Source organism: Physeter macrocephalus, chromosome 20 (genome assembly GCF_002837175.3).
Source record: "Physeter macrocephalus isolate SW-GA chromosome 20, ASM283717v5, whole genome shotgun sequence".
NCBI classification, from domain to species: Eukaryota; Metazoa; Chordata; class Mammalia; order Artiodactyla; family Physeteridae; genus Physeter; species Physeter macrocephalus.
In genome coordinates, this window is record NC_041233.1 from 2,865,001 (window position 1) to 2,878,257 (window position 13,257).

Here is a 13,257-nt window from a genome sequence, read left to right on the forward strand (position 1 = left end):
GGGAGAATCCACGTTAAGTTTCCTGCTGGGATTGTATCTCGCTTCTGAGGCTAGGCTTGGTGGCTGGCCTCAAAAGGTGGGACACCTCGTCCGTGGTAATAGGGGTGAGGAGATAGAGTACCATTCTCTATTTTCCTAAGGCCTTGTTGTATTCACCAGGGTCCTGCATAGTAATTTGAACAGGGAAAGTTTAATATAACGAGTTAACTGTGTAGGGGACTGCCTTATGAGAGGAAACATGAACTCTGAAGAGTACAGGAGTATCAGACAGAGGAGGCATCCACTACCCCAGGGCAGAGGCAGAGCACCCAAGGGAGGAGCACATCTCGAGGAGTCCCCCTCCCTCCCTGAAGTCGTGGGCCACTGGATGGCTGAGATGTCGTGCTGACGGCATCCCTGGGAAGCTGTCCGTGGGGAGGTGCCAGGCCGTGAGACTCCTTGCCCCCAGGGAGGTGGCTCCCTGGGAGTTGCTCTCTGGGTCACAAAGGGCATCTGCCTCCAAAGAGAGGCCTCGTGCTGCTGCCACCTGGAGCTGCAGGTTCCCCACACTTAGAAGGCTGCCGAAGACCGGCACACCAGAACCCGGAAGAGAGCTTTCCCTCCTTTGCTGTCCTTCCAGGGCCCTCTACCAACAAAGCTCACTAATGTGCCAGCTGGCAAAAGAGAAGCGTGTTAGGGTCCACCTCCATTATCTGCACTAGTGGAGCCGAGGGACAGTAAGTTGACGAGTGGCGCTTCTATTATTGATCTTCTAAGTTTTTTCAGTTTTTGTTGTTGTAGTGATTGTGATGATGCGTGTCCTTGTCCATAAATCTTTCTGCATATCTTCATCTTTAGCTCTCATTCGTAAGAGCCAATCACGTTAGAGCATATTTAGAGATGTGATGTGTGGCTCTTAAGTATTGCTGTTTGCTTTTGTATGCCTGAAGTATTTCTGGAAGGAAATGAGAAATATAGATTGTCGTTAGGGAAGGGAACTGGGTTTTATGAACCTATTCATAAAACTAAAATTTTACAAAAATTTAATTGTAAATGTTAAGGGATGTTATCTGTTCTGTTAAACTCAGCTTTATTGTTTCATTTCTCAGCATGTTACGGTTTATTAAACAAAGTGTCCTATCATGTCTTACTCTGTCAGCAAGAGACACTTATTTTCTAACCTTACTTTAGCATCATTTGCTGCTCAAAATGAGTCAGGGTATTTTCATTTAGTTTCCTCTTATTGCTATAAAAACAAGGTCATGCATTTCCTTTTGTGTCTTTGACCCTAGTGTGGCATTTGTGACAATACCACAGTGGTCAGCCTTCTCAACACTGTTGCTGCCAGGCCTGATTTTCAGTGTCAGCTGCTGGGAGGCTCTGTGAGTGCAGGACTCTGTCAGGAGAAGTGTTAGAGAGAGAACTTGAATACCGATGACCCTACCAAGTTCTGAGTTTTCTTTCTGAATTTGTCCCCTCTTCCTGTTTTTACAATAACGTCTTTAAAAAGAAGACTGAGTTTCTTAACCTGACGGTAATGATAATCATTTTAAGAAATACTTTTCCCCTGTAAGTATTACCTTATAGATTAAGACATAATAAAGTAATGCTGAAAATCGTGATGATAGAATTTGGTTGTTTTAAAACACTTGAAAAAGTATTTATAGTACTATTTGCCACCTTTACCGAGATGTATTTTTAATTCAGTGAGGACTGTAGAATTTACATCTGGTACATCTGGTATTACTCATTAGCTTTTTTTTTTTTTTTTTTTTTAAAACGTAAACTACTGAAGCAGAAAGGATTGATTCTGAAGTATGAGGAAAACAGTATTCTGAATTTTGACACTTTAGTCTGCATTATTTACTGTGTTTTTTTACCTATTAAAATTTTAGGAAAGAGCCAGATGATCTTTAATTTTATGTCTCATTTGATTGAATCATTGTCTGTTTTGCTGCTGAAGGGAGCAAAAATTAATCTGTATAGTTTCTGTTAAGGCCTATCAGAATTTTTGTAACAGCCCTTTCTTAAATTCTTTAAAAAATATTTCTCTGAAAATCTTTGCCATTTCTCTGTCGGAAAGAGTAGATTTTTAAGACAAATGGGCTCATGAAGCATGAAGAAGAAATTGAACACCATTGTACTTGAGCTGTCTGAAGTGCAGCCACAGAAGCGTTCGCGTGGTCAGCGTAGTCCCCGCCTTCTATCCCCTGGAGCTCCCTTGTGTTCTTTCTAAGACCCGAATCTAGGGCTAATATTCATAGGAGGCACCCGTTAAGCTCTTGTTGAGCTAGGTGATGATTAGTTTGAAGTTCTTTATTGTGACGTTCTTATTAATTCAGTGGTTGTTCCTTAGTAATTCCTTGGTTGGTTTTTCAGGACTGCAGGAGTATGTGGAGGCTGTCTCTTTTCAACACTTCATCAAAACACGATCACTTATCAGTATGGATGAAATTAATAAACAATTGATTTTTTCAACAGAAGACAATGGGAAAGAAAATAAGACTGTAAGAATTTAAAATCATATTTCACATTTATTACATAATTTATATAACAGTATAATGATTGTAGGCGGTTTATTGGCTTATGATGCAAAGAATATTGAGATGGGAAGGTTCTTTCTACAGTGTGATTTCATAGATTCCCAACTAGGGAAATGGTCTTTTTAAGTATTTTAGTTAGTGGCTCAAACAACCTTGGGTATGTTGGGGGGAAACATTACTCTTTACATAAAGCATTATTGAGTAATTACGTTAAGTCCACTTTTGGTTTTACTGTGTATTTTACTATGTGCCCCTTATAAGTACTATCTCATTTAATCCTCTTTTTAACCTTATGCAGTAAGAATTATTACCCTCATATTTCAAAAAAGGCCTTTAGGGAGTTTAAGTAACTTACCAAAACTAGTCAACTAGTAAGCGTGACAGCTAACTTTGAAACCAGGTGTCTTGAATCCAGAGTCATGAGTGTCCTTGTCCACTCTGCCCGTGTTTCCCACCATGTGCCCCAGGGACCCCTGTGCCAGGTATCTACCTCAAAGGAGTGTTTTAAAGGATTTCATTTAAAGGTTTTAAATTAGGTAGTGTACAGCACATGCCACATAAGTGCTCAGTAGTTAGTTGTCATTATCAATGTCAATATCAAGTTGTTATTAAATTGTGAGAGATGTTAATTACTGAGTTCATAATGCTTTTATCTGAAATATTATATAGCTTCTCTAAATTAAGAAAAGAGAAACTTTGGCAGTTCAGCTTTTAAATAAATACTATTTTTTTCCCCTGGGTTTCAAGATACAGTATTCAGGCCATGAGGTAAAATTTTGAATATTTGGTAACCTCCTGAGATACAAGTACACATAAAGATACAATTAAACAGTTTTTTTCCTTTCTTTATATTTCATCAGTTTTTTTTTCATTATTATTTTTTAAAAAATCACTCAAAGAGTTCGGATAGGCAGGCAGAAAGTGGAAGAAGCTATGGAAATCATCTTTTCTTGAATGTTAATAAAACGTTAATTTTGAAAAGTGAGACTTAACTTGGCATGACAGATATAACTTACTTCAAGGAAACCATGTATTTTCTCAATTTTAAAAATCGTGAAGTTTATTAAGGAGGAAATTCATCTTGAGAAGTGAAATTCCTTCATATCTTCTATTTATTTAGTAAAGATTGAATTACAGAAAGAAGTAAGGTGAGCCTGTTTGACCCTGCTTCTTAAATATATCAGGCAAATTACCATGCCTCCCCTTCAAAGTTCTCTCTAGTTCAGAATGGAAATATAAAGGCAAAAAGGTAAGGAGAAACTGAGAGTTAGAACACTATTCTGAGGATTTAGGTAGTAAATTATTGTAAGATTAAGGCGTCATAATATTCAAATACATATAGTTCTCAAAATGTGAAGACCACATTCATAAATAATTTTTCCTTTTAGTGCTTAAGATTCTTCTTGGTACTGAAAATTCTGGGAATTCAGTAGGGGAAGGTATTTTGCTCTGACATGCCTATTGAGAGTAGTGTCAAAACCATTTAATTTTTTTTAACTTTTTATTATGAAAAATTTCAAATACACAAAAAAGTGGAGAGAATAGTAGCACATGAACATCCATATACCCACTACCTGGATTCAGTAATTAACATTTTGCCATATTTGCTTCATCTAAATGTTTTTTGCTAAACTACTTTAAGTTATGGATGTCACGGTGTTTTACCCCTAAATACTTCAGGTCCATCTTGAAAAACTGCTTTTTAAGTAATTTTCTTTTCCCTAGTTTCTAATATGTATTATCGGTAAAGCAGAATTTATTTCCTTGACAATTAGTTGAAATTCGTTCGTTTTTTAACACACTTTTTTCTTCAAAATCAACTTCTTAGTTTATAATCAGGGAAATCCTTCTGTCTAATGAGAGAAACAAGGAACATTAATGTTAAGCAAAAGTTACTTTTATAAATGACTTTATGAAAATGCTGGCCGCCTCCTCACCTCCTCTACCCTCACCACCCACAGTCTGTCCTTTCCAAAAAGATGCCGGTTCTCTTAACAATTAATAGAAACAACACACAGCAGGTCAGGATAATTGGGAAGCTGACTTTGGATACTTAACCCAGTTCTACCATTAACTAGTTATATTACCTACAGTGTTTCTTGGACCTCATTCTTATACTCTACATTGAGAAGGTTGGAACAGATGGTCTCTGAAGAGTCCAGCAGTGCTAGGATTCATGTACTGGATACAGAGCAACCAGAGTCATCTTAATAAAACCTAAATTTGACTCTGTCATTTCCTTGCTTAATTCTCAACGACTCTGTTACCTATAGGTAAAGTTCTAATTTCTTAATGTGACTTTGTCCCCTTGCTCTATCTTTCTAGACTCATCCTGTACTACTTCTTACTTTAAATTTTACTCAAAAGAAATACCTCACTAGTTCCTCAAATGTATGGCTTGACTCTCACCTGCGCGCCCTTGCACTCCCCTCTGCCTAAGATGTCCTCCAGTGTAACTGCATCCCACCTAGCTAAGCCTCATACAGACTTTTAATAACAACTTAGACATTGCCTCTTTTAGACAGAATCCAATAGAGAGAGAAACTGATGTGGAAAGAGGAGACTGACATGGTGATGGTAATGGTGATAGCAGCTAACATTTATTGAGTATTTACTTTGTGTTGGGCATTATGCCAAGAACTTGGTAAATGTTATCTCATCCTTAAAATAAACCTCTGAGGTAGGTACTGTTATCCCATTTTACAGATGAGGAAACTGAGGTTTAGAGAGATGAAATAACTTGCCCAAGGGCATACACCTTATGAAGCAAGGTCCTGGAAGAGGTGGGAGGAGATGGGTCAAGGTCATTTGGAAGAGTTAACCTCAAACAAGAGGAGGGACAACTCATCATCTGAGACTGGAGGATAGAAGGTAAAGATGGATGTGGACATAAATAAGTTTTTTTGTTTTTTTTGTAGGGATAAGGTAATTGAGAGAGCTTGTGCCAGGTGATCTGGCAGATAACCAGGCCAGTGAAAGTAGGCAAGATTGTTTACTGAGAGTGAAGAGGTTTGGGATTGAGTAAGGGCTGAGGAGGAGAGTGGTGAAGGTTTGGAGTAGTGTTTGAAGAGACTGGAGACAACCATCTAAGAAATAAGCAAAAGGACTGGTGAGTAATTTGTGGTGGTACAAAACGCTATACAGTTGTGAGTGTTATCATTTTTTAGCCCAGTGGTACTCAGCCACTTGAATAAAGCACTATCGAGAGTAGATTTTTAATACTGATTTAGGGTTGTGTTTTTGCTGGACAGGTGCAGTAGAAAAATAGGAGCCTGAAGGAACTGAGGCGGGTATAGCGAGAGAGTAATAAATCCTGACCGTTAGTGCCGAGGGGGGAATAGAAGAGAGGCCAGAAAGGGACTAGGTGACTGAGGAAAACATGACTGGATCCTAAACCTGGAGGGCCTTATGATTGGTCGTTTAAATAAGTAAGTCATCGTCTTGCAGTAAAGTCAGTAGGCCTTGTTTAAGAATGTTTTGATTTTATCTTGTATGTCAAGTGAAGTTGGAAATGGTTGATTTTATAATGATGCAATATTAGATGTCAAAATTATCTTGAAGTCATAAGTTCAACTCCCTACTGAGGGCATGAATTCGTCCTGTAACGTCTCGAATGGTCATTTAACAAAACGGATCATTTTATTTAGAGAAGATTAGTATGATTGACCTGCTGTTGATTTTGTTCCTTATATGAGATACATGCATAGTCACTCTTTTTCACAGCGTATTTTCTTTGTGTGTGTGTGTTCTTTTTTTTTTGTTGTTGTTGTTTTTTACCAGCCCTCTTCTGATGCACAGGATAAGCAGTGCGGTACTTGGAGACTGAAAATCACACCTGTTGATTACCTTCTGGGAGTGGCTGATTTAACTGGAGAGTTGATGCGAATGTGTATTAACAGTGTCGGGAATGGGGACATTGACACCCCCTTTGAAGTGAGCCAGTTTTTACGTCAGGTTTATGATGGGTTTTCATTCATTGGCAATACTGGACCTTATGAGGTTTCTAAGAAGCTGTATACCTTGAAACAAAGTCTGGCCAAAGTGGAGAATGCTTGTTATGCCTTGAAAGTCAGAGGTTCAGAAATTCCAAAACATATGCTGGCAGATGTCTTTTCAGTTAAAACAGAAATGATTGATCAAGAAGAGGGCATTTCTTAGGGTAACGTTACTCAGTTTTCTTTCTCTTAAGAACTCCTAAGAGAGACCAATTTGTAAGACTGTTATTTAGTATGTCATTTGACTTTATTGTGGCTTTAGAAATGTTTTCAGTTGTACTTGTTTTAAACTGTATACAGGGCTGTACATAAAATTACCGAAACAAATCATTTCCTATATCTTACTCGTGAAAATTTGCATACAAATGTTTGCTTATATGCCTGTTTGACTTTTTACTGGCTAAACCTCATCATTTATCTTTGTAAATGTGAACATGCTTCAGAGTGCCCTTTTTGCCGTACCTGTTTTAATTTAGTGTGTGAATTTTGGAGTGATAATATTTAGTGGAAGACATTTATAGTTTAAGTTGGTGATTTTTAAAAAATATATATTTAGTTATACATCTGGACTTGAGCTTCCTGTTTAAATTTCTTGATAATATTGTGCCAAGCCTCCAAAATAGGCTTAATCCATAGACCAAGAATTTAAAATCACATTACCAGTATACTTTTTGAGGTATTGTAGTGGGAATTCATGTTATATTCTGGCTAATTTTAGGTCATTTTGAACCCATATGAAACAGCCTTCCAGAAAAATTGACAGGTACCCAGATGTTAGTTTCTACATTTAATTTTTGTCCTTTATCACAGAAAGTCTGATAGAGAATTGACACTAACATTGTAATATTTTCACTGATGTTTGAGTTGAATTATATACTTGCACATACAGCTGAAAAGGTAGTGATTATTTAGCAGTTTTTGTTGTTGTTGTCACTGTATATTTCATTAGGCATGTTTGGAGGCTTTTCTAACATCTATCAGAAATTACATCTAAATGATTATAATGAAGTTTTGAAAATTCTGAAATATTAAGTTAATCCAAATCTTTATAGTTGTCCAGTTGTGTTAATGCATAGTATGAAAAGTTGCCAAAGAAGATTTATCACGTACAATTCAGCAATAAGACAGTTGTCAACACAGTTGGGAATAGCAAGTAATATCACTAGTAGTAGAAGTAGTCTCACTATTAATATTTAGAATTGGAATTTGCCTACTGAAATCAGTTATTTTAGGAATATTAGGAATTAGTTATATTAGGAATTTGCCTACTGAAAATAGTTATACCATTCACTGTGTTGTGAAACTGACTTGAGCATGGCACTGTTGGCTGACAACTAGACATTTCCATTTGGTTTTGTGAGTTTTGAGAATCTAGATACTGGATTTTATTTTTGGAAAGATTAGCAGCTCTGTTTGCAAGGGCTTAGTCTTGGAAAGGGTAATTTTCCAAAAATGATCACCTAAAGGAAAATAACATATATACATGCCTAATAGATTAGGTTTGTTTGTTTGTTTATTTTGGTGGTAGTAAGTTTTTTCGGTTTCCCTACTCGAAGATATACAGCTGAAATATAGTTTTATTACATATTTTTGTTTCCTCTGCCACTTGAAGTTAAATTTATAATGTTAAAAGTAGAGTAATAATGGATTGATGAATGTCTTACAGATGTTTAAAACTGAACTCTTTGAATAAAATATTAAAATACAAAAGTTAAGCTTATTTGTTGATCAATTGAGAAATACTTAATCAAACTGTTACAGACTTTTTAGCCTAAACAGGAAACTTGATAGAGACTCGCTTAATGTGGAGATTTATGATTTCTTAAAATGGGTCCAGAAGTAGGGAGAGTTTCAGGAAAGACATCTTTTCACATCTCATTGACCTAGACTGGGTAACTTTCCAGTCCCTCAAAACCAGCTAGTGGAAAGGAGATGAGACCACCTTGATAGATCAAGGTGCCCTTTATCTGAGAGGAGAGCGAACACAAGAAACCGAATTAAGGTGTTGCCATCTTAGGGGAAGGAGAAATGGCCTTTAGGTCCGTAGTCGGCAGTATCTGCTACAGGTGGATTGGTGCCGGGCCTATTGATAAATTTCTGCATTGCATGTTATACTAATACAGTGGTGTTAGACCAGGATGGTAGAGGATCTCTAAATATATCCTGAATGTCTCAGTTTTAAAATGGTTGCTCTGATATCATCACCTGTGGTGATGTTTTTCATCTTTATTATAAAAAGAAACTGGTTCTAGGTAACATGGCAAGTTCCTGAGAAATTCTAAAATAAAATTGGGTTATTTCCTTCATAAGTAATTGCTGCATATATGAAATCAGTGTTTTTTCCACCATACACATTGCAGAGCCCTAGGGCTTTTTGAAGGTGCTCAAAGAAAGGTGTTATTTAAATGAGGGATTGGTGGAATGGATTTAAAAACTTAATCCAAACTCTTTGCTGTCTGCAAAAGACTCACTTTAGATTCAGAGACACAAATAGATTAAAAGAATGGGAAAAGACATTCCATGCAAACAGTAACCAAGAGAGCTAGACAAATAGACATCAAGACCTTCTTTTTCTTTTGGCTAGAGACAAAGAACAACATGTAATGGTAAAAGGCTCAATCCACTGAGAATGCATAGCAATTACAAATATATGTATATTGATACATAAAACAACAGAGCCCCAAAATACATGAAGCAAAATCTGAGATAACTGAAGGGAGAAATAGACAATTCAGTAGTAATAGTTGGATAATTTAATACCCGACTTCCTATAATGGATGGAAGAACAAGACAGATCAGTAAGGAAATAGAGGACCTGAACAACACTATCAACCAATTAGACCTAACACCCGTATACAGAACACTCATCCCAACAAGAGAAGATATATTTTTCTCAAGTGGGTGTGGAACATTATCCACAGAATGTCAGACCACAGAACAAGTCTCAATGCAATTAAAAAGATTGAAATTATACAAAGTATGTTCTCTGACCACAATGGAATGAAGTTAGAAATTAATACCAGAAGTAAATTGGGAAGATAAATGAAACAACATACCCCTAAATAAACAGTGGGTCAAAGATGAAATCACAGGGAAATTAGAAAATATTTTGAGAAGAATAAAAAAGACACAGTATACAACTTACAGTGTTCAGCAAAAGCAGTGCTCAGAGGGAGCTTTATAGCTTTAAATGCCGGCGTTTAAAAAGAATGATATCAAATCAATAACCTAAACTTCTGTCTTGAGAAACTAGAAAAAGAATAGCAAACCAAACCACAAAGCAAGCAGAAGAAAGGAAATAAAGATTAGAGCAGACATAAATGAAACAGAGAATAGAAAAACAATAGAGAATATCAGTGGAGAATATCAGTTGGTTCTTTGAAAAGATGAACTAAGATTAACAAAACCTTTGGCTAAACTGACCAAGGAAAAGGTGACTCAAATTACTGAGATCAGGAGTTAAAGAGGAGACATTACCACTAACCTTACAGAAACAGAAAGTTTATAAGGGAACACTATGAACAATTGTATTCTAAAATTACATAACCTAGATAAATGGACAGATTCCTAGGAACTCACAAACCTGACTCAGGAAGACACTGAAAATCTAAATAGAACTATAGCAAAGAGGTAAAGTTACTAATAAAACTCCCAGTGAAGAAGAGCCCAGGACCAAATGGCTTCATTGTTAAATTCTACCAAACATATAAAGATGAACACCAGTCCTCAAGTTCTTTCCAAAAAAGTAGGGAACAGTTTCTAACTCATTTTATGAGGCCAGTATCATTGTCATACCAAAGCCAGACATGACTACAGACCAGTGTCCTTCATGAATATAGATGCAAAAATCCTCAACAATATACTAGGAATCCAAATTCAGTCACAAATAAAATATGATTGTACACCATGACCAACACCATGGAATTTCATCTCAGGAAAGCAAGGTTGGTTCAACATGAAAATCAAATATAATACACCATATTAATAGCATGAAGAGGAAAAAAACATGGTTTATCTCAATAGAAACACAAAAGTCACTTGACAAAATTCAACACCCTTTCATGACATAAACACTCAAACTCAGAGTAGAAGCAAAATTTCTCATCCTGGTAAAGGGCATTCGAAAAGCACACAACATTGTACTTAATGGTGAAAGAACGGAAAGCTTTCCCTCTAAGATCAGGATGTCCAACATTGTACTGGAGGTTCTAGCTAAGGCAATTAAGCAAGAAAAAGAAACAGAGGGCCTCCATGTTGGAAAGAAAGACGTAAAACTGTCTCTATGTGGAGATAACGTGATCTTATATATAGAAAACCTCTATAAAGAACCGTCAAACCCCCCCAAACTATTAGTACTAATTAACGAATTAAGCAAGGTTGCAGGATACAAGATCAATACATAAAAGTCAGTTCTGTTTCTCTACACTAGCAATAAAAATCAAAATCAAGGCAATAATTGCATTTACAATAGCATTACAGAGAATGAAATATGCAGAAATAAACTTAGCCTAAGAAGTGCAAATTGTACACTGAAAGCTATAAAATGTTGCAGAAGAAAAAGGCATCCTGTGTTCATGGAATCACAGATTTAATATTGTTAAGAGAGCAATACTCTGCAAATTGATCTGTAGGCTCAGTGCAATCCTTATCAAAATTGCAACTTCACTTTGCAGAAATGAAGACTGATCCTAAAATTCATTTGAAAATTCAAAGGACGCAGAATAGACAACAGAATCTTTGAAACGAAGAACAAGGTTGAAGGACTCACATTTTTTTATTTCAAATCTTGTGACAAAGATATAGTAATAATCAAGATCGTGTACTGCCATAAGAATAAATATGTAGATCAATGCAATAAAATTCAAATTCTAGAAAGAAACCCATAGGTCTGTGGTGAGTTGACTTTTTTAAAATTAAAGATTTTATTTTTCTAGAGCAGTTTCAACTTCACAGTAAAATTAAGAGGAAGGTACAGATACTTTCCTTACATCCCCTGCTCCACATGCATATCTTCTATTGTTAACATTCCCCACCAGAGTGGTGCATTTGTTACAACGGATGAAACTACATTGACATGTCATAATTGCCCAAAGTCCATAGTTTACATTACAGTTCACTTTTGGTGCTGTACATTCTCTGGGTTTGGACAGGTCAATTGATTTTTGACAAAGGTGCCAAGACCATTCAATGGGGAAAGAATAGTCTTGAACAAATGGTGCTGAGACAGTTGAGTGTCCACCTGAAAAGAATGAAGTTAAACCCTTCAAATCATATGCAAAAATTAATTTAAAATGGAGCAAAGACAAATATGAGCTAAAACTATAAAATCCTTAGAAACAGATGTACATTTTCTTGACCATAGATTAGGCAGTGGTTTCTTAGGTATGACATCAAAAGTACAAGCATCCAAAGAAAAAAATATATGGAAACTTCCATCAAAATTAAAAACTTTTATGCATCAAAGGACTCTATCAAGAAAGTGAAAAGGCAACCCACTGAATGGGAGAAAATATTTGCAGATCATAATCTGATAATATAATGATATAATGATAATAGATATATGTATCTAAAATATAAAAGGAACTCTTACAACTTAACAGTAAAGAGACAACCCAATTTAACAGTGGGCAAAGGATTTGAATAGACAGTTTTGTAAAAATGACACACAAATGACCAATAAGCACACGAAAAGATGTTAAACATCATTAGCCATTAGGGAAATGCAAATCAGAATCACGAAGTACCACTCTACACCCACTATATATATAAATTTTATATCTATATCTTTTATATAATAAAAGGGGGAAAGAAGGAAAGGAAGGAAAGAAGAAGGAGGAGGGAGGGAGAGAAAAAGAAAAACAGAAGGAGAGGGAGACTTGTGCATGAATGTTTCCAACAGCATTATTTATAATAGCCAAAAAGTGGAAACAATGCAAATGTCCATCAGCTGATGAATGAATAAACAGAGTGTGTTATACCCCTGCAATGAAATATTATTCGGCCATAAAAAATTAAATGCTGGTACTTGCATCATGGATGAGCCTAGAAAACTATGCTAAGTGAAAGAAACTAGATACAGAAGGCCGCGCATTGCATTATGTATTGATATGAAATATTGGTGGCATTGGGGTGCTTGAGGGGTTTGGAGTGACTAAAATGTGGGGTTTCTTGATGAGGTGATGGAAGTGTTCTGGAATTAGACTGTGCAACCTTGTGAATATACTAAAACCCACTGAATTGTGCACTTTAAGATGGTGAACTTCATGTTATGTGAATTGTATCTCTATAATAATGTTTTAATGTTTTTTAAAAAGTGGATTTATTGTTTCCTTGAAATTTTGCTTGAAATTGCCTGGTATTTTGCTTATGGGAAGACTTTAAAAAAATTATTCAGTTTCTTTAGTTGTGTAGGGCTATATAAGTTTTTCATCATTTCTTAATGGCAAGTTTTGATAAATTACATTTTTCACAGGATCAGTCCATTTTGTCTTCATTTTCAATTTTTTTGATACAGAGTGTTGTTAATATTATGTTATTATATTTATATCCTGGCTATATATGTATTCATAGTATATATTTGTGTTGTCTCTCTGTATAGATGTTTTTAGTCATTTTTGCCAGATGTGTCTCCATTATGTTAGTATTTTAAAAGAATTAATTCTTGCTTTATATGGCTTTGGCTTTTTGCTAATCTGTTTTTTATCTCATTGATTTATACTCTGATTTATTATTTCCTTGTA

General features: G+C 35.8%; 1 protein-coding gene across 2 annotated transcripts in view; it reads left to right on the forward strand.

The window, feature by feature from the left end:
- The window catches only part of TSNAX (translin associated factor X), a 37,326-nt gene extending 25,039 nt beyond the window's left edge, over window positions 1–12,287 (forward strand). For both annotated transcript variants that reach the window (XM_007127595.4, XM_007127597.4), the window contains exons 5-6: window positions 2,359–2,486; window positions 6,303–12,287. In XM_007127595.4, coding sequence (XP_007127657.1) covers window positions 2,359–2,486; window positions 6,303–6,680 — 506 coding nt within the window. In that variant the 3' untranslated portion in view covers window positions 6,681–12,287. The remainder of the gene's footprint in view (window positions 1–2,358; window positions 2,487–6,302) is intronic.
- The last annotated feature ends 970 nt before the right edge of the window (window positions 12,288–13,257 follow it).